Source organism: Vitis vinifera, chromosome 5 (genome assembly GCF_030704535.1).
Source record: "Vitis vinifera cultivar Pinot Noir 40024 chromosome 5, ASM3070453v1".
NCBI classification, from domain to species: domain Eukaryota; kingdom Viridiplantae; phylum Streptophyta; class Magnoliopsida; order Vitales; family Vitaceae; genus Vitis; species Vitis vinifera.
Genome location: NC_081809.1, coordinates 23,462,240 through 23,483,501, shown reverse-complemented (window position 1 = coordinate 23,483,501; position 21,262 = coordinate 23,462,240). Strand labels below are relative to the sequence as shown.

The 21,262-nt window shown below is 36.8% G+C and overlaps 1 protein-coding gene across 1 annotated transcript; it reads right to left on the bottom strand.

Moving 5' to 3' along the window:
* Window positions 1–6,247: 6,247 nt before the first annotated feature.
* On the bottom strand, window positions 6,248–8,972 carry LOC104879449 (ankyrin repeat-containing protein At5g02620). Its single transcript, XM_010652226.1, has 3 exons — window positions 8,261–8,972; window positions 7,342–7,874; window positions 6,248–6,808 (listed from the first exon to the last, which is right to left on the bottom strand). Exons 1-3 carry the CDS (start codon window positions 8,970–8,972, stop codon window positions 6,248–6,250), a joined length of 1,806 nt encoding a protein of 601 aa, XP_010650528.1.
* Window positions 8,973–21,262: the final 12,290 nt, after the last annotated feature.

Sequence of the window (21,262 nt, the reverse complement as noted above, 5' to 3'; positions counted from 1 at the left end):
AAGAAGGGAAAGAATAAAATTTCTAATTTATACCTAGGGTATTTATTCGTAAAATTATACTTTTACCCCTCTTCCACTTTATTAAATTAATTAATTAATTAATTTAATTAGTAATAATAATTTCCTAAATTACCCTTAAAAGAAAATGTCCGGGTGTTACAACACCTGTCTCAAACTCACTCTTACTTTGATGTTATTCCTAACTTTCATGAAACTCTTCTTGCATGTCTATATGTAGTGAATTTGGTGATTATTGTTAAGTATTACAATTAAAAGGCCCAATTTTGAAAATAATAATAATAATAATAACATTTGGTGACATTACTTTGAACTTTGAAGTATATGACTCATAGGCCCAAAACCCAAAATAATCATCCCCAAGTGCCCAAAAATAGTAGCTCCCTAAGTATGCTGTGGATATACTTTATAAACTTATATCTATTGCTACATCTACCTCTCAAGTATTATTTTTAATTTTTTTTATCCATGTTCCCAAATGTATCTTTTTCTTTTCTTTTCTTTTTAATTTTTTAATGTTACAAATTCACTCATCTTTAGATCATGTGCACCGTTTTTTTTTTCCTTTTTAATTTTTTAATCTCTTCTACTTTACAAACTCATTTATACCAACATTATAAATATATATTTCCATTAAAAATGAATAAAAACATTAGAAGAACTTTAATAATGAGTTATAGTATTTTAAAAATTCATATAAATTTTTATCTATTTTAAAATGAATTAGAAGTTTTCATATTTTAGAAAACTTCATTTATATTTTTATCTTTATATATTTTAGATTAAGGTTTTTGTTAGTTTCATTAAACAATTAATCTTTTTAATTTAAATAACTAAACACATTAATGCTGATCCCAAAAGATGACAACCTAGATATTAGAAGCCTTAATGATCTTATATTTGGTTTTTTTTTTTTCAACCAGAATTACTAGGTAATTTAGGCTTTAGTATTACTACAACAGATATTAATTAGCAGCCACTTACCATTTCATTATACCATTTTTATTTTTATTTTTACAGTCAATTAATTCTAATGAGATTATAAAATATGAATGAATGATTTTACCATTATCAATATGTTGACATGGTGTATTTGTTAGAATGTAATTTATTATTTTGGAGAACGGGTTTATTTTGGCAAAAGGTGTTTGATTGCAACAAGTTACTTTCTAAGAAAAGTATTATGGTGAGCTGGTTTGTTGTTTATTCTCAAAACTGTTTTTCTATTTTTTAAGGAAAAAAAAAAAAGAAAATATGTTTGATAATTAGAAAAAAATTATTTTTAAAAATAGAAATTAAGGTGTTTTCTCAAAACGTATTTTAGTTATTTTTAGTTGTTTTTTAAAAAAGGGACAAATATGAATAACAATTGAAAATGAAGCATCATTAATAAATTTTTTAAAAAAAATATTTGGAAACATTGACAATAAGTTAAAAACATTTCAAATTCTCAAATAAACTTTTGTTCTAGAAAACATGATAAAACTATTTTTTAAAAATAATTTTTGAAAACGTTCCCAAACAGACCCTTAATGTCTTACACTATAATGGAAAAAAACAAGATATATGTGATTTTGCTAGAGGATTAGGCAAGTTGAAGGAAAAAAAAAAAACTTTTGTACTCCAAAAGGAAAAAAATATTTGTTTTACTTAGCTTGTTACTTTTTTTTTTCTACAACTCATCTGTTTGCAACCAATAGTATTATCCTAGCACATAATTGGAATTGGTGACCCTTTATATGATTTTTTTTTTCTTTGAGAACTATTCTTCACATTAGAAAAAATCAAATATGTTGTATACCCCTTAATATTTGGCCAAATTTAAGAAAATTAATTTTATAATTCTTATATGGTGAACGAAAATGATTATCTTGATATTAGCATTTGTATGATGTAACCCGATAATTTCATAACAAATATGTATAAGAAAGTGCAGGGAAACATGATGGTATTTTAAGATCTTGTGGGTAAATAACAATCTACTCATTGGAAATGATGTAGAGATATTATCATAAATAAATTAAGATTAGTTTATTTACTTAGTTCTAAATGGAAATATAGGAGGAACACAATATATTCTTGGGTTTAAAGCCCTTGGAGATTACAAGAAAATGAAAATTACGCTTTGTTAAGCATATAATCAAGTATCTTTATAGAACAAGGGATTATGTACTTGTATTCCAAACTGTTGAGTTAGTATAGAAGGGTGACATGATGGTTGACAAGATACCTTTTGTGGAGAACCTTGTGGATCCTTTCATCAAGACATTGACAAGGAGAGTCTTTGTTGATCATAGGGATAACATAGGTTTTAGATAATCAGTATCCAATATGCTTTAATAGCATTATGGTTTATGGGCTAGTGGAAGAATGTTAGGATAGAGTCATTAAAAGTTAACTTTTATTTATCCTTATTCCATGCATTACACCTTAGAAGAATTCTCGCTTAGCATTTTTTGCATTGTATATGACTTAGATGCATTATCAGTTGCACGGAAGATCCAAGTCATAGGTGGTAAGTAGATGATTTGTTCACAACCGGTTTGTGGACTTAGGCAATCCATTTGAGGTTGTAGTGTACTACCTCATACTTGGAAGGATGAGTATTTTTGGCTATCAAGATGGGTTTCCCATGGTGAGTACATTGGTGTGTATGGTTACTACACATTGAACAGGACCTATGGTGAGTCATGACTTAAGCATATCAAGTGGTCATGACTTCATCATGTTGCTTCATTGTGTTGTCTCTCAACCTTGAGAGAATACTGAGTTTGAGCTAAAGTTAGTAGTGACTTTGCCTTATGGATGAGATCGTAAGCTAATCATATATTCCCTATGGATTGAGTTGCTATTGATGGAAACTGTTAGCAATAGGTATTCTCACTTTCATGAATTTGAGATAAAGTGTCTATTTGGGTGATCCTAAGAAGGTGTGTTCATGTAAACTATGATCATAGTAGTTTCTTAAATGAAACTTGACATAGGCTTTTTGAGGGTCAAGATATGTCAATTGAATACACAATAGGAGGATTTGTAACTCAAGGATAGTATAGGTAGTCTTGAAAGGCTGATAGCATTTAGCTTGTTAGACTACGAACATATGTTCATGGGGAGATGAATGTAATGCACAATAAGCCACATACTCGAACTCTTAGTGTATTAGTGTTATTTGCTTAAAGTACTAGAGTGTAGTTGATTTTGTTATAGTGGGATATTGAATCAGTTTTAGAATTGTATTATGAGGGAGTCGATACTGTCTTATGGGTCCTAGTAGTCATCGCTCAATCTTATATACCTTGTTGACACGATTTATGAGGGTTAGATTCACTCTAGGTTCACTTTTGTGCATAAGGGTATTTTGGTAATTATGTAAGGTTGCATAATGGTAAATGAGCAAGACATCTTGATTGGGTTAATTGATTAATTAGTAGGTCTTGTTAGGTTAAATAATTAATTAGGACCCATTTTGGGCTAGATTAAGTGACCTAAGCCTTTAGTGGACTTAAGTCACTTTAGCCCAATGAAGAACCCTATAAATATCCATTTAGGGATTAGAATGTTTCTATAGAGTTGTCTTCTACCTTCAGAGAGAGAGAGAGAGAGAGAGAGAGAGTCATATCTTCTACTTTCTCTTCTTTTTCACCGAAAGTGTGCCAAAATCAAGGAAGAGCCATCGGGTGGAAGATTATGGGTCTACAAGACTTCCGAAGATATCAATTTGATTCTTCAACAATTGGAATTTAAGGTTGAGAAACATCCAAACCTAAAGGTTAGTACTTTAACCCTAAATATCAATTTTTTAAAATTGGTATTACTTCCGTTATTTAGATTTAAGATACCAACAGAAGTACCATTGAGCTTTGTGCATTCCTTGGTGTGAATTGCATTTATTGGTGTCCAAAAAAAAAAAAAAAAAAACAACATCCCACCGTATCCCAATCTAGTTGTGAAGCCAAATATTAGTCCATGGCCTCTAGAATAGCTAAAATAACATGTTTAACCTTCCTCCTCTATGGCATTGGAGTTGCATTATCACAACTGCCATAACTGTTTTATGACAATATTAGTGCACTTTATATGTCAGTTAACTTGATGTTTCATGTGTGGTCAAAGCACATTGAACTCGACTATCATTTCGTAAGGTAAAGAGTTACATTAGGTAATCTTGTTGCACGATATATTGCATCCTTAAATCAACCTATTGACATTTTTACAAAACCATTAGCTAAGGACACCTTTCAATCATTTAAAAGCAAATTAAGTGTCCATGCTCATGCCAGGTTAAGGGGGCATGCCAAGAATAAAAATCTTGCATATCATGCCATTAACATCTCTAGTCAAGAAACATATCAACCTTCATCCTAAGAGAATAAAGAGGAATATCAATATACATAAATCCTAGGTCAACTATACACTCCATCCTCCAACAATTAAGTACAAGTTTTGGTCTACATTTTTGTGTGATGAGAATTCACACTTATGTCTCAATCTAGCTCTTAATTTTCTTGTTACAATATTAACCCTAAACTATTGTTAAATGTGAGTTTTTTCTTTTTTCTTTTTTTCTTTTATAATTTTTTTTCTTTTATTAGAAATGGATGGAAAACATATGATCAACACACAAAAAATTTGGACAAATTGTAATGTATTATATACAATTTCATGCTAAAGTGTGTACACTTTTCACATGAGTTTTTTTCATCAATTTCATAGAAAATTTTAATAGAAAAACCAATTCGACATATAACAATTGGCTAGGGATGATATCCACTTCCATTTTCTTTTTTATATATAAAAAAAAGAGCATTTAGGTACTAAATTTAAACTTGATCTTAAAATTACTTTAAACATTGCTATGCCAAGTTGTGTAACTATTTTCCACCCATTTCCTTATCTCATCATGGAAAAGGCTTGTCTAGATATTCACGCTAAATGGACAAGTACTTCACTTCACCCCCACACAAAAAAGAGAAAGAAAAAAAGAAAATTAAGTGAATAGACAACAGACAAAGGAAAATGGACAAACAACTTTCCTTGGTGCCAAACAGTTGTCCTTGGTACCAATGCTCTACAAATAAAAGATTCTTACAGTCATGGAGATGGTTAACCTTAAGGTTTTCCTCCATAGTCATTAGCATGTGTGATTGTTTGGGCCTTTTGTTTGATTTGGTTAACCCCTTTGTTGCTTTGATAATTGATTTGGTTAATCACATCAAGATATTGACATACCACTTTCAATATCTATGTGAAGTTCTTTTGATAATTGATTTGCGACAACCCTTAAATTCTACCAGCCATATATGTGATATCACATCGATTCACTGGAGTGAAAGGATTGGATTACATGAGAAGTGATAACCAACAGAGAAAAATCAAGAGAAAATTACCAACAGATCCTGAGCGAAAAGTATTGGTAAATTTATACTGTCCGAACGTTCCCAAAATGGGTACTATCGGGTCGAGTGAATTCAATAATAGACGCCTGTTGGAATCCCAACCTTTCTCTTCCTCCCGTGAATTACTTCTAAATAAATTAAGAAATCATATGTAAGAACCATAGCATTTTGTGATAACTATCAAATTTCTATCTTGTTTTGCCACTTCATCCCATCACAATATTCTTCAAAATTTTCTTTCAATTATTTCCTCATCCTCAATCAATCCTCCCCAAGATTTTTATGTATCACAATTTTAGAACAACATCCTGTAAGAAATTAGTTCATTTTATAGAAAGAGATTTTGCTAACACAAAAGCCTTTAATGCGGCCCACCATCTTTTTTTGGCTTTCTCTTTAGCCTTATGTCTCTTATCCCTAGGAGGTCTTCCTTCCCTAACAAGTTTTTTTTGGAAAACTCCATTTATTTTGGTGTGGATGGCAGGCAAACCTATAACTATGTGGTATGGTTTAGCAACTACCCCGATCGAATTATTGGTCCCACTTGTCATCAATGGGACCAGGATACTTCCAAGATCTTATATTTTCTCTTCTAAATAAAAGAAAAATATTATTGTGACAAATGAGTTGAATATCACACAACCTTACATATAACAAAATAGAAACTCTGAATGATAAAATATAGAAAAATGAATTACTTAAATATAAAAACAAAATCTCACTCAAACTGAAAATATTTTATTAACTTTTTTTGAAATAAAAAATTAAATCCTAATTTTAAAGAAGTTACCAAAATCAGACGTACTTTCCAACATAATCTTGCTCGGGCATTCTTAACGTTGAATTTGGCGTACCACAGTGAATAAGATGAAAATCGAAACGCAGATGAAGATGATATAAATAGAAAAGGTCATCCCTGAGTGATGTGGATCCATGGTGTACACGCCGCTCATGAATGCTACTATCATTGCTCCTATACCCAACTGGGTGAACCAATAGGCCAAGCTTAGTGATGATGCGAGCTGCGCCTTTTTGTGATTCAGTGCACCATAAAAATGAGACAATATAGCAGTCACAGACGACAACAGGGCTAAGAAATCAAACGCAACAAATGCTTGAAAAGCTATCTTTTTTCTTAAAATGGCTGTGCCGTCACTATTATTATACCCACCGGGCAATGTAAAACCTGCTCCGAAGGATACAGTGGCTACGAGTGTGGCAACTAGCAAATGACTATTGCTTGCTTTCTTTAAGAAAGATACGTCTAAACCTTTATTACGTTTTCTTTCGTTGTTATCCTCGTCTTTGTTGTCCTTGTCTTTGCTCATAGTCTTCTGCCGCAACAAAGGCCCGACTCTGGCTTTGGCCCATTTCAGGTGCCGTACAATAACAGCCTGAAATTTAATCAGTCAAATCATTTTATAGAAAATATATATATAGAGGATACAATATTAATGATTTTACTTTTACATACTCCAAATCATTTGAAGTAGCTTGGCTTCAATGCGCCTGATAATGTACTGTTGGAAGTATTTACTTAATATTTTTATTTATAGTGCCTGGTTTTCAGATTGTCCTAGTCTTTAGAAGATAATGAAGTTTGTTGCATATTCCTACTTATCTGTTGCTTATTTGCTCTACATAAAGAGCATCTAGTTGTAAAGCAAATGTGTAGTAGAACGTGATAAAAAGGCTAGTTCAATTTTAGTCAAATCTTGTTGTCTCTTGCTTTGCCTTTTTTATTGAATACTAAACATGTACTACCATTTCATTTGACTTAGTAATATAATTGATGGTTTTACCATTCTAAGTATCAATTTAGTAATAGTACTAATTATATTATAATTCGACATATATACTTAGCATACTTGTATGTGCACCAATTACTAGCTATTTGGAAAATTAATTGAGAGTTAGATAGGCTTACCTTGTGTCCATATAAATCCTCAGCCGATGAAATTACGTCCATAGCAGTCAAGTTTTGGCTGTTAAGTATCATCTTATCTACTTTCTTGTTCTTTATGTAAGCTGGACGATATCTCAGTTGGGAATGGGCAAGCAGATGGAGAGGTGTTTGTCCTTCAGCATTCTTCTCATTTATAAGTGCTCCCACATTCATCCAAGGAATCTTTAACAAGCTTATGAAAAATCTTCTTTGCATCATGAATAAGTGAAGAGCATTATTTCCATTGATATCCACTTGCTCACAACAATCTGGATAGCGTGACACCAACAGTTTTGCTGTGCGCTTGTTTCCACGAGTGGCCGCAATATGAAGAGCTGTCTTGTTGTCATCGTTTTTTACCCTTAAGTAGACTACAGACTTGTCAGATTTATCAAGTAATTGCCTCATTATTGAAACATAATCCAAGTATGCAGCGCAGTGAAGTGGAGACCACCCGTTTTCATCTGCTTCTGTTGTTAGATCCGGCTTCCATTTCAGAATTTCTTCTACCATTTCTGTTCAACACATATAAAATAAAAGGAACTAGATCAACATTTAATCATGCGTACATGTCGGCTTAAAAGGAACTAGATCAACATTTAAAATTTTATTCAAACAATTCATCCAAACAACTGAAACAATCAACCATCAAGCATATATAAACAAATATATCAAAATATTTTTTGTGAAAGATCAAAAGTTTAATTTGAAGAAACGGTAGATTCAATCTGGAGAGAAGGGCTTCGAAAGAAAACGGTAAGGATGTCATTTATTATTATTCTTTTGACTTGGTTAACCCCATTGTTAAAAATTGTTATTCAACACTCTATATGTTATCCTTGTAATGTTAATAAGTCAATCACATAGGAATATTGTAGATTGATGAAAAGAATATGCGTACTTGGGTCATGGCAAACCACAGCTGCATGCAAAGCTGTTCTCCTCATGGGGCCAGTGTGAGCCGGTGGAATGAGAGTAGTATTCTCTATGATTATTTTCACCAAGTCTCTAAACCCTCTCTCAGCAGCCATGTATAGAGGAGTCCCACCAGAAAGGTTTGCACCATATGTAAACTCGGGATCTTCCTCGATCAACAACTTCACCACCTCAGGATGATGATACCGGACTGCCTCATGCAACGCTGTGTCATTCTCATTGTTGGTCATCCTCAGGATGGCCTTATCTGCTCCAATCCCACTCTCAGAATCCCTTTCGGAAACTGTTTCTGCAGCACGGATAAGAGCCTTCACGACCTCTAGATGCCCTTCTCTCGCTGCAAGGTGGAGGGGGGAGTCCCCTTTCAGATTGGGGCACTGCAGTAGGGACGAATCCACTGAGTAGTGCTGAATGATCCATGCAACGCACTTCAGTTGACCCAACTGCGCTGCAATGTGGAGGACGGTGTTCTTATTGGGTGTTAATTGGACTCGAAGGTCAGCGCTAGGCATTCCCTCGAGGATATTGGTGTCGCCTTCTGCAGCAGCCCTGTAAATTTCAGGAGCCATGCATGTGAAATCCTCCTGGTTCCCACTAGAAACTGAGTTAAGGTTCTGTAATTCTAAAGCATGGCTGGAAGTAGAAGTGGAAGTGGAAGTGGATGTGGATGGATCCATTGGTGTGCTAAAGCTCTACAGCCGTCTCCACCTCTCTCAAATCTTTCACGATACCACAATCCACCGCCTCTGCGTCTTATATCAACAGCAAAGGGAACAGGTGCGAATGCCTCCACAAGGCTGTGGTCCCAAGTCACTTTCCTCTTTTTTATCGTTTTATATTTGTTTCGTTTTTTCAAATGCAATGATTCATTTGTATGCCTATTGGACCAAGAGTCTCCATGTCGTGCATGACACTATACAGTACTAGTACTTCAAGATAATTCTACCAAGGGAGATAACTAATAGGAGAAAATTTAGCCAAAATTATTCTCTCACTCTTGTTGAACTCTTAAACATCCTTCTATTAATTTATACATATTCATATTAAATAAAATAAAAATCTATTTTTGAAAATTTATCAAATTCAACTTTACATTTTAATTTACCCCCTTAAACTTGATTAATTTATAACTCAAATTAGTAACATTTTTTGTCTTCTAAAATTTTCAAATTTAAGTGTCTTTCTAATTGATTATAATACTTTATAAATTTTAATTGTATTTCTTTTTTCACAATACAAATGATATTTTTTTGTTAACGTAATTACTTCATTCATAAAATATTAGATTCTTTAAAAAATGTGATTGTTGATTTGTTATTAAGAAAAATTTCTATTACTTCTTATGACAAATTAAGTTTTTTCGATCAATTTTTTTAATCAAATTACATAACAGACATATGGTGTTGTTAAACTCCATTTTACCAATTGAAAATGTGACAACTGATTACTTCTATAAGGTCCAAATAAATAAGACATAGTAGCTCTTTTGATCATATAAGCCTTTACACATTTATCTCTATATCTAATAAGATAAAAATTACTAGAGGGGTAAGTAATATAAATTACAATCAAGTATGTCTTTGATGCAATGAATTCTATAATGAATGGTCTTCATGTTGATTTAACTTATCTTTTCTTTTCTATCATAACATCATGCACCTAACATCCAAATATATATAATGTTCTCGTGCATGAGCAAATGTGGTCAGTTGTTTGCCTTATCTTAATCCCAAAAGCAACTTATTTTAAGGTTTATGATACCAATAGGTACTTTGACTAATAGGCGCATAAATTAATTTTAAATGACCCCACAATCCTAAAAGCAACTTATTTTAAGGTTCACCCGCCGTCCTAAAAGCAAATTATTTTAAGATTTATGACACCTTTAGGTACTTTGACGAATAGGTGCGTTAATTAATTTTAAATGACCTACAATCCTAAAAGCAACTTATTTGCGCGTAAATTAATTTTAAATGACCTACAATCCTAAAAGCAACTTATTTATGCGTAAATTAATTTTAAATGACCGACCATCCTAAAAGCAACTTATTTTAAGGTTTATGATACTTTAAAGTACTTTGACGAATAGGCGCGTAAATTAATTTTAAATGACCTAACGTCCTAAAAACAACTTATTTTAATGTTTATGATACTTTTACGTACTTTAACGAATAGGTGCATAAATTAATTTTAAAATGATCCAGAGGTCAATCATATCACAACTGTCTTTTCTGTACATTTAAACAATTGCTTTGGTCTAAATAATTATGATGTTTAAATTTGTCCATCCTAGAGGCAAATAAAAAATTAAGTAAAAATTTTAAATCATTCCCACCACCACCAACTCCTCGATAAACAAGTTTTACAAGTTGAAAAATGAAAGGAACCTTGAGATATTTCTTTCTTTTTTTCTCTTATAATCTCATTATTTAGTACCAATGAAAATAAATATATTAATTTAATAGTATATATATATATATATATATAAATTTTTTATAAATACTTCTAATTCTTAAAATAATAATTGATAATAAGTTTTAAGTTGACGGTTAAATGTTAAATAATTATGTATTAAGTATTAATTTTTATTAAATACTACTTAAGTCTTAAATCATTGTCTAATTGCATTCAAAATTAATTATAAAATATATATTTAAATAAATTAAGTAATATTTCATTAAATACTTAATTTGATGAATAGGTGCACAAATTTTAAATGACACAAAGGTCAATCATTTTACAAATTTTTAGAATATATGGAAATCATATTTTATAAATTAAAATCATTCCCACCACCACCAACCTCTCAATAAACAAGTCACAAGTTGGAATGACGAAAGCAACCTTGTGAGTCCCACCATTGAAATGCGAAGAGTTTGGGAGGTGTCATGGATAATATGACAAATTTTGGCTAAAGCTTTCTATGCCTTCCACTTCTTGAAGAGTTGGGCTTAAATGATATTTATTGTGATGAACTTAATTCAAAGTTTTTCAAATGAGTGGAACAGTATATGTGGATGAATTGCTATTTCAAAATTTATAGAGGTTGATATGAATTTAATCCAAATATAATTATACTTAATCCAAATCAATAAAAAATGTGTTGAGTTTGAATCATATTAGTTAATTATATCAAACTTTGTCATTCTTTGTGGAAACACGACTAATTATTTGTTTTCCTTTTATTAGATTCATTTATTATATTGCTGCTAGATGAAGAAATTGATTATTATTTTACTAATGACTCATTGACACCTTTTTTTATTATCTTATTAATTTAGTTAGACATTGATTATTATTTTAATTTAATTGTTAGTTAGGTGTACAAATTTGACCATTTACTTTTGTGTTTGTTCCTTTTATCTTTCAATTGGTCCGACTTGATCACAAGTTGTCAATGTGGTAGGTTTTTTGAGATACTAAATATTTATATTCTATTCAATCTTAATATTAAAATTTAAAAATTAGTTTTAATATTACAGAATTAGTAAATAAAATTAATTAAGAAGTTGAGCACTAGCGACAATCAAGGAGAACATGATGAGAAGGAACCTAAATGAATGGTCTTTCTATCAAATTAATATATGTGTGTTTTTTTTTTCTTGTTGGGTTGTTAGATCCTCATCTTCAAAGCCATCTCCCTTATTTATACCACGCAAAATAACTCCACTTTTTGGCTGTCTCACATTCTTGACTAATAATCATTATAATTATTCATTTAATAAATTCTCATTTAGTGAATACTTCAAATATTCTTACTCAGTAAATAGACAACATACAGCTTTTTTTCCCGACCAATCCAAAGGAAAAGAGGAAAATGGACAAGCAAGTTTACTTGCAATGAGTGAGCTCAACAATACTTTTTAAAAATATTCTATTTATTTTAAAAAATAAAAAAATAAATCCTAATTTTGAGGAACTTTCCAAAAATCAAATTTACTTTCCAAAAAGATTCTGCTTGGGCAATATTCTTTTCATTTTGGCTTTCATTAGTGCATAAGATGAAAGATATACAACAGGTGCAGATGATCAACATAAAAGTTGCAATGCCCGTGATGGGGCAGTACAGTGTACGAGCCGGTCAAGAATGCTACCACCATTGCTCCCACAGCCAACTTTGTGAGCCAGTACGTCCACCTTAATTAGCAATGCTATGACTTGCAACTGTTTGTGAGAGCACCAGGCGAGTTTAAGTCCAATATAGTCCATTGGTAGAAAAAAATGGCAAGAATAGTACCCATCTCAAAATATTTGTCAAACTAATCTTTCTGCATCCACGTAAGCATCTATATGAATTTTTTTTTAAGTGTGTAAAACCATCGTTGGTGACTATGGTTTTAAAAGTTTAAAAAATATCCTTAAAACCACAGTTTGTGACTGTGGTTTTACAATTTTCCTTAGAACCATCGTTGGTGACTATGGTTTTACAAGTTTCAGAAATTATTTTTAATCCATTTATGTTTTAATGATATTATGATTTTAATATTATTTTTAAAATATTTTTTACTATAATAACCATAAAACCACTTTTATTAAGGAATAACCTAAAATCATAATTATTGGCATTAATTTTTATATGAAAATATAAAATTTTAAAATAATATAAATAATTTATTTAGTTATTTTAAAATTTAAAAATAATATGAAAAAATAATTTTCTTTAATTCATAAGTGATAAAATTCATAAAACAAAATAAATATTTTATTTACCATAAATATATAAATTTTTATAGAAATGCAGGCGAAATTATTTTCTCAAAATTTTAAGGAAAATATGAAAAGATAAAGATAATATATATATAATTTTAAAACAGTCGTAAAGAAAAAATTTATTAAGGATAATTTGTAAATAAAAATAATTTAAAACTAACAATGGAAAATTGTAAGAAATTTTTCTCACTCCAAAAGAACTTTAAGAAAATCTGGTACATCGTTAAGGAATTTTGGTACATCCATAATTTACACTAAAATTAAAAATAAAAAAGCAAAGTTTTAAAATCTCATATTTTTTTAGTTGATGTATGGTTACATGAGTTCCCCTTAAAGATATTTGTGAAACCCCACAGTTAGTAATTGTGGTTTTAAAATTTTTTGTAAAACCACAGTCTATGACAGTGATTTTTAAGGATATTTTCAAAATTTCTTACAATTTTCGTTTAAAGTTACTTTTTTTTTTTTACAAATTATCCTTAATAAATTTTTTCTTTACGACTGTTTTAAAATTATATATATATTATCTTTATTTTTTCATATTTTCCTTGAAATTTTGAGAAAATAATTTTGTCTGCATTCCCATAAAAATTTATATATTTATGGTAAATAAAATATTTATTTGTTTTATGAATTTTATCACATATGAATTAAAGAAAATTATTTTTTTATATTATTTTTAAATTTTAAAATAATTAAATAAATTATTTATATTATTTTAAAATTTTATATTTTCATATAAAAATTAATATTAGTAATTATGATTTTAGGTTACTCCTTAATAACGGTGGTTTATGGTTATTATGATAAAAAAAATATTTTAAAAATAATATTAAAATCATAATACTATTAAAACATGAATGAACTAAAAATAATTTTGAAACCACAGTTACTAACTGTGGTTCTAAGGAAAATTGTAAAACCACAGTTACAGACTATGGTTTTAAGGATATTTATAAAACTTTTAAAACCACAGTCACCAACGGTGGTTGTAGGGACCCCTCCCCCTAATGACACGTGACACGCATTCTCATTCGGATTACCCTCATCCGGATTTCCCCAAGAGTATACGTGGCGCGCTTCTCCTATCCGGACTCCCTCAAGGAGAGACACACGACACTCACGAGCATAACATCTGGATGACCGCCACATCGCATTCGGACGACCGACATATACTATCTGGACATGTTTGTCCGGATCATTGACTAAAGTAAGCAAGTCTTGCACGTCACAACAGTCTGCCATGGCCCACGTTCTGCCACCTGTAGAGTGAAAGGACAAGAATGAAGTGACGACAAGTCACTTCCCACGATCTCTGACAGTCGCAACGCCTCCCACGATCTCTGTCAGCTGCCCGTAGGGTGATGATGGCCCTGCTACCACCTAGTGTCATCATGACAAGCCAAAATATCTCCCTACCATTAAAGAGGGAAACAAAGCTTCTGATACTATATATATGAACCTTCACACAAAGAGGAAGGTAAACTTGCGATACCTAGAAAAAGGCCAACTGATTTATCTCTCTTACCATGGCTAACAAAACCATCGGAGGGTGCGTCCGGACACCCTGTTCGGACTCCTTTTGTAGGTACGATTGAATCAAGAATCTACATTGGTTGAGATCGTGCGTCCATCAATTTGGCAACTACGTGGATCACCAGGGATGCGAGGCCTCAACATTGGCGCCGTCTGTGGGAAAATATCACTGATTCAGTCACTAGCAAAGATGACCACATCTTCCCGAAGCCGTTCATCTAGTAGGGGAGAGGAAGATAATTCTGAATGGCGCTGAGCCATCGAAAGAAGACAGTTGGCAAGCAAACGACAACTGAAAGCTCTCCTCCAGGAGACAGAAAGATTAAGAGAAGAAAACGCGGTACTACGCATCCAGGCTTCAACATGGGGGCCTCCCTGTCGTCAACATTCAAGAGGCTAGGTAGTAAACTCAAGGCCAGAACCAGAGTCAATATATCCTGGGACAGCGGGAGCTATCCCAGAAACATACAACGTGAGGCCACATGAGCCACACACGCCCATGCCTCGAGCTCCCCGTGAGGAAAGCTCGGACTCTACTCATTTTTCCGCAAAAAGACAACGTGATAGAAAATCCCAGTTGTCAAATTCAATGCGAGCAAGACTAGGTCCACAAGAGCTTGGGAGACCAAGGCCACTAGTAGCCACAACCTGGGCAGCGCACCCTGACCCTATGGTCACCCTCATGGTGCAGAACGTGCTCTTGCACCGTGACCCTATGGTCACCCCCATGGTGCGGAACGTTCACCCGCACCTAGCGGTACGACAAGTTGGGAGAAACCTCCCAAACGAGCCACCCATTGGCTCCATCAGCAAAAGGCTGGACGACATGCTCTCCACGCCTTTCTGCTCTCATATCATTCATTACGAGCCCCCAAGGGGATTCCTCGTACCAAAATTTTCCACATACGATGGGTCCAACGACCCCTTCGACCATATCATGCATTATCGACAGCTCATGACGCTCGATATTGGCAACGACGCATTGCTGTGCAAAGTATTCCCTACCAGCCTATAAGGGCAGGCCCTCTCATGGTTTCATCGCCTACCTCTCAACTCTGTTGACAATTTCAGGGACCTGTCCGAAGCTTTCGTGGGACAATACTTATGCTCCGCTCGACATACGCAGAACATCAGCACTCTGCAAAACATAAAAATGCAAGATAATGAATCCTTAAGGGAGTTCGTGAAGCGGTTTGGTCAAGCCGTACTTCAGGTAGAGGCTTACAGCATGGATGCTGTCCTACAGATCTTCAAGCGAAGTATCTGTCCAGGCCTCCTACAACGATGGACGACTTGTTCAGACGTGCAAACAAATACTCAATGCTCGAAGATGACGTACGAGCAGCCACCCAACAAGTCTTGGTTGCTGGACAGGCATCTAGAAGTGGCACGGAAAGAGGTGCCAAACTTCCGGACTGGCCAAGGCCGTCCGACCGAAGGTAGGAAGGGCCAAGTCGCCCGGAAAGGCCGCCCCTCACGCCTCTTTCCATATCATATGAGAAACTTCTCCCTATGATCCAAGGCTTGTCCAACTTCAGGTGGCCTAGACCCCTCGGAACGGACCCATCCAAAAGAGATCATAGCAAAAGATGTGCCTTCCATAAGGAATATGGTCACACAACAGAGACATGCAGGTGCCTCCATTATTTGGTCGAAAGGCTCATCAAGGTGAGACATTTAAAGCAATACCTCCGCTTAGATGCCGAAGGAAGAGACACTTCCCAAAATCACAACTCTGGAGCCCCCAGGGCCCCAGCCGCCCCCAAGGCCATTATAAATTATATTAACGGAGGCCCATCTGACGAGGAGTATGACTCCAAACGAAAGAGACAAAAGTTGTTGCGGGCTGCATCAGTACGCGAGCGTATCAACTCCATCCGGCCTGGACTAATTGGAGGGGGCCCTCGCCCCATAGATGGGACAATCATTTTCCCACCAATAGACCCCACTTGGACACTACAGCCACACCGCGACGCCCTCATCCTATCCCTAGAGATAGGAGATTTTGACGTGAGATGCATTCTAGTTGACCCGGGCAGCTCGACCGATCTTGTGCAAGCATCGGTCGTTAGCCACATGGGGCACAATCTCACGGGCCTTGAAAACCCTAGGCGAATCCTGTCCGGATTCAACGGGTCGTCAACTACTTCCTTGGGAGACATTGTACTGCCGGTCCAAGCTGGCCCAGTCACTCTCAACGTACAATTTTCGGTGGTACAAGATTTATCGCCCTTCAATGTCATCTTGGGGCGCACATGGCTACACTACATGAAAGCCATCCCCTCTACATATCATCAAATGGTGAGTTTCCTTACCAACGACGGGCAAATTGACAAATATGGCAGCCAGTTAGCCGCTCGCCAATGCTACCAGATAGCACGAGAAGCAGGGACCAGCCAGGAGGATGCATCCCTCCCTGAGTCCAGCCATGCACGTGACCAATAGCAATTATTGGGTCTGGCGGACAAAGATCCCCCGGCAGCGGATCCCTTGCAAACAATCCAAATTTCGAGAGAAGGTATTCACCTTACTAACATCAGTTCCCTCATGACACCAGAAGAGACCCAGAACATGTAGAACGCCCTCAGACGAAACCATGACGTCTTCGCATGGGCACATTCTGATATGAAGGGAATTCATCCCTCTATTACCTCTCACAGGCTTAACGTCTTGCCAACAGCCAGACCCATCCGACAGAAGGTTAGGCGTTTTCACCCGGACAGACAAAAAATTATCCGGAATGAGATTGACAAATTGCTAGAAGCCGGATTCATCAGAGAAGTAGATTACCCGGACTGGTTGGCAAATGTAGTGGTGGTACCCAAAAAAGAAGGCAAATGGCGGGTGTGCGTCGACTACACCAACCTCAATAATGCATGCCCAAAAGACAGTTTCCCTTTGCCGCGGATAGATCAAATTGTGGATTCCACTACTGGGCAAGGGATGCTCTCTTTCTTGGACGCCTTCTCCGGATATCACCAAATCCCCATGTCCCCGACTGACGAAGAAAAAACAGCATTCATAACGCCACACGACCTCTATTGCTATAGAGTCATGCCGTTCGGACTCAAAAACGCTGGCGCCACTTATCAGAGACTGATGACAAAGATCTTCAAACCTCTGATAGGCCACACAGTAGAAGTATATATTGATGATATCATGGTTAAAAACAAAACCCGAGAGGAACATGTCCTCCACTTGCAAGAAGTTTTTTTACCTCTTGAGGAAGTATGACATGAAGTTGAATCCTTCTAAATGCGCCTTTGGCGTAAGTGCTAGCAAATTCCTGGGATTTATGGTCAGCCAAAGAGGGATAGAGGTTTGCCCGGATCAAGTCAAGGCAGTCATAGAAACACCTCCCCTCAGGAGCAAGAAGGAGTTACAACGCCTCACAGGCAAGCTTGTCGCACTAGGGCGTTTTATAGCACGCTTCACTGATGAACTGCGACCCTTCTTCTTAGCAATACGAAAAGCTGGAGCAAACGGATGGACGGACAGCTGTCAAAACGCTTTTGAAAAAATTAAACACTGCCTTATGCAGCTGCCCATCCTGAGCAGCCTCATCCCTAAAGAAAAATTGTACATGTATCTGGCTGTATCGGAGTGGACAATCAGCGCTGTTCTATTCCACTGCCCCTCACCCAAGGAGCAGAAACCTATCTACTACGTCAGTAGAGCGTTGGCGGACGTAGAAATCAGGTATTCAAAAATGGAGCTAACGGCCTTAGCCCTTCGAAGTGTTGCCCAGAAGCTCCGCCCCTATTTCCAAGCCCACCCGGTGGTCGTGCTAACTGACCAACCCCTTCGCAACATTCTACACAAGCCAGACTTAACCGGAAGAATGCTTCAATGGGCCATAGAATTAAGCGAATTTGGAATCGAATTCCAACCTAGATAATCCATGAAAGGCCAAGTGATGGCTGACTTCGTGCTGAAATACGCCCGAAAGCCTATCCAACGCAAGGAACCAAGCGAAGAAGAATGGTGGACTTTGTGAGTCGATGGAGCCTCACGATCATCAGGGTCCGGAGTCGGGCTTCTGCTATAGTCCCCGACAAGGGAACATCTGAAGCAAGCCATCCGGCTCAGATTCCCCGCCTCCAACAATGAAGCGGAGTATGAGGCCATCTTATCCGGATTGGACCTTGCTCTGGCTCTATCCGTCTCCAAGCTCCGGGTCTATAGTGATTCGCAACTCATAGTAAGGCATGTTTAGAGGGAATACGAAGCTAAAGATGCGCGCATGACGCAATATCTAACTAAAGTAAGGGACACCTTACAACGATTCACCGAGTGGACGATCGAAAAAATCAGACGAACTGAAAATGGGCGCGCCGACGCCTTGGCAGGCATAGCTGCCTCCCTCCCCATCAAAGAAGCCATATTGTTGCCTATACATGTGCAAACCAACCCTTCCGTCGTGGAAGCGTCCACTTGCAACACCATTGCGGCAAAACAAGTAGACGGCCAAGAGTGGACGAACGACATTATAGGGTACCTCCGGACAGGCACTCTGCCCGAGGATCCCAAACAGGCACATAAGATCCGAGTGCAAGCCGCCCGTTTCACCTTGATTGGGGGGCACTTATACAAGCGGTCCTTCACAGACCCCTATCTCCGGTGCCTAAATCATTCAGAGACCCTATATGTATTAGCTGAATTGCACGAGGGAGTATGTGGAAATCATTCTAGAGGACAATCTCTAGTGCACAGGGCCCATTCGCAAGGATATTATTGGCCCACAATGAAAAAGGACGCGGCAGACTATGTCAAAAAATGCGACAAATGTCAAAGGCATGCCCCCATACCACATGTGCCGTTGGAAACACTGAAACCAATTTTAGGCCCCTGACCCTTCGCACAGTGGGGCATGGACATAGTGGGACCCCTCCCAACCGCACCCACCCAGAAGAAATTCCTACTTGTTGCCACGGATTACTTCAGTAAATGGGTGGAAGCTGAAGCGTATGCTAGCATCAAAGACAAAGATGTCACCAAATTCGTATGGAAAAACATCATTTGCCGCTTCGGAATCCCCAAACCATTGTAGCCGACAACGGTCCACAGTTTGATAGCATCGCATTCCGGAATTTCTGTTCAGAACTAAACATCCGGAATTCATACTCCACACCGCGTTATCCTCAAAGTAACGGGCAAGCAGAGGCCACAAACAAGATTCTAATCACTGCCCTAAAGAAAAGGCTCGAGCAAGCCAAAGGAAAATGGGTGGAGGAGTTACCCAGCGTTCTATGGGCTTATCGAACCACACCCGGACGTCTGACAGGAAACACTCCCTTCGCCCTCGCATACGGTATGGACGCAATCATTCCTACTGAAATAGGGCTACCCACTATTCGGACTGAGGCAGGAAAACAGGATGATGCAAATGCGGAATTAGGACAAAACTTGGACTGGGCAGACGAAGTAAGGGAAACCGCATCCATCTGGATGGTAGACTATCAACAAAGGGCATCAGCTCATTACAATCACAAAGTAAGGCCTAGAAGCTTTAAAAATGGTACGCTGGTCCTTAGAAAAGTTTTTGAAAATACTACTGAGATAGGAGTAGGAAAATTTCAAGCCAACTGAGAAGGCCCCTATATAGTATCTAAGGCAAGTGGGAGTGGAGCTTATCATCTACAAAAGCTAGACGGAACCCCATTACTCAGACCATGGAATGTGTCCAATTTAAAGCAGTACTACCAATGAAAGAAATAGAAGTGCAATCTGGGAAAAAGTATGTTTTATTGAATACTTGCAAAAATTATATACAAAGAGTTCTCCGGACTACAAAATACAGAGAGAAGATAGCAGTAAAAAAAATTACAAAAAGAAAAGCTCTCATTGAGCAGGCTTGCCGCGCAGCTTCTCCTCCTCACCCGGGGGAATTGAAGGGACGTCCCGCTTGATACCATGTTTCTTCATACAGCAGCGATAGCCGAAGAAGTACATTTCATCTACTTGCTTCTGGTACTCCGCTTCAAGTTCCTCCCTTTCTGCAGCAAACTCAACCTCCAGCTCTTCTTTTTGAGCTGATAAACGCAGCTGCAAATCCTCTCTCTGCTTTTTCTCGATCGATACTTCCGTCCGGAGTTGCCTCACCTCCCCCCTCAGAAGGGCCATCTCGTCTTCCGCCTCATGCAGGTGGGCGTCCACAGATTCCTCTCGGCTCTTTGCCTCAGCAAGCTCTACCCGGAGAGCCTCGCTGTCCTCTCGAGCAGCGGATAAACTGGCTTCGGCCTGCTCCAGTCTCAAGCGCAGCTCCTCTTCACTGTTTTTGCGTTGAGAGGCGAAGGCCTTCATATAATCAGCGGTCCGCAGTAGGTTAGAAAACAGGTCATGTTGTTGGGCCATGTCGCGAAGACCGCTCACCAGCTGCAGAAAAACACACAAACAAAAAGAACAAAGTTACAAACCATGCCACAAACACTTCAGTATCGCGAGAAAAAAAATCAAGAAAGCAAACTATACCATTTCCACTGCTTCGAACATTTTTGCTGAAGGCATAGCAACATCTGAGCCAGGTGGAATCCGTTTCAGCTTCTCTTCCAACTCCGCGTAGCTGAAAGAGCTAGCAGAGATGCAAGCCGCATCATCAATGGGACTCTCCCCTGATAAAGCATTAGAAAGTGACTCCTCCTCCTGGTCTGGGGCCCCCTCATTTTCGGTCGGCTAGGTCTCTCCTGGTGAACCCTCATCCGGGACCAGCATCGGGGCAGTT

Coding starts and splice junctions, on each gene's coding strand:
- LOC104879449 (XM_010652226.1), bottom strand. CDS start 8,972: ATGGATCCATCCACATCCACTTCCACTTCCACTTCTACTTCCAGCCAT. Junction 7,875..8,260: donor TGTGGTTTGCCATGACCCAA/GTACGCATATTC, acceptor TGTGTTGAACAG/AAATGGTAGAAGAAATTCTG. Junction 6,809..7,341: donor AGGATTTATATGGACACAAG/GTAAGCCTATCT, acceptor ATTAAATTTCAG/GCTGTTATTGTACGGCACCT.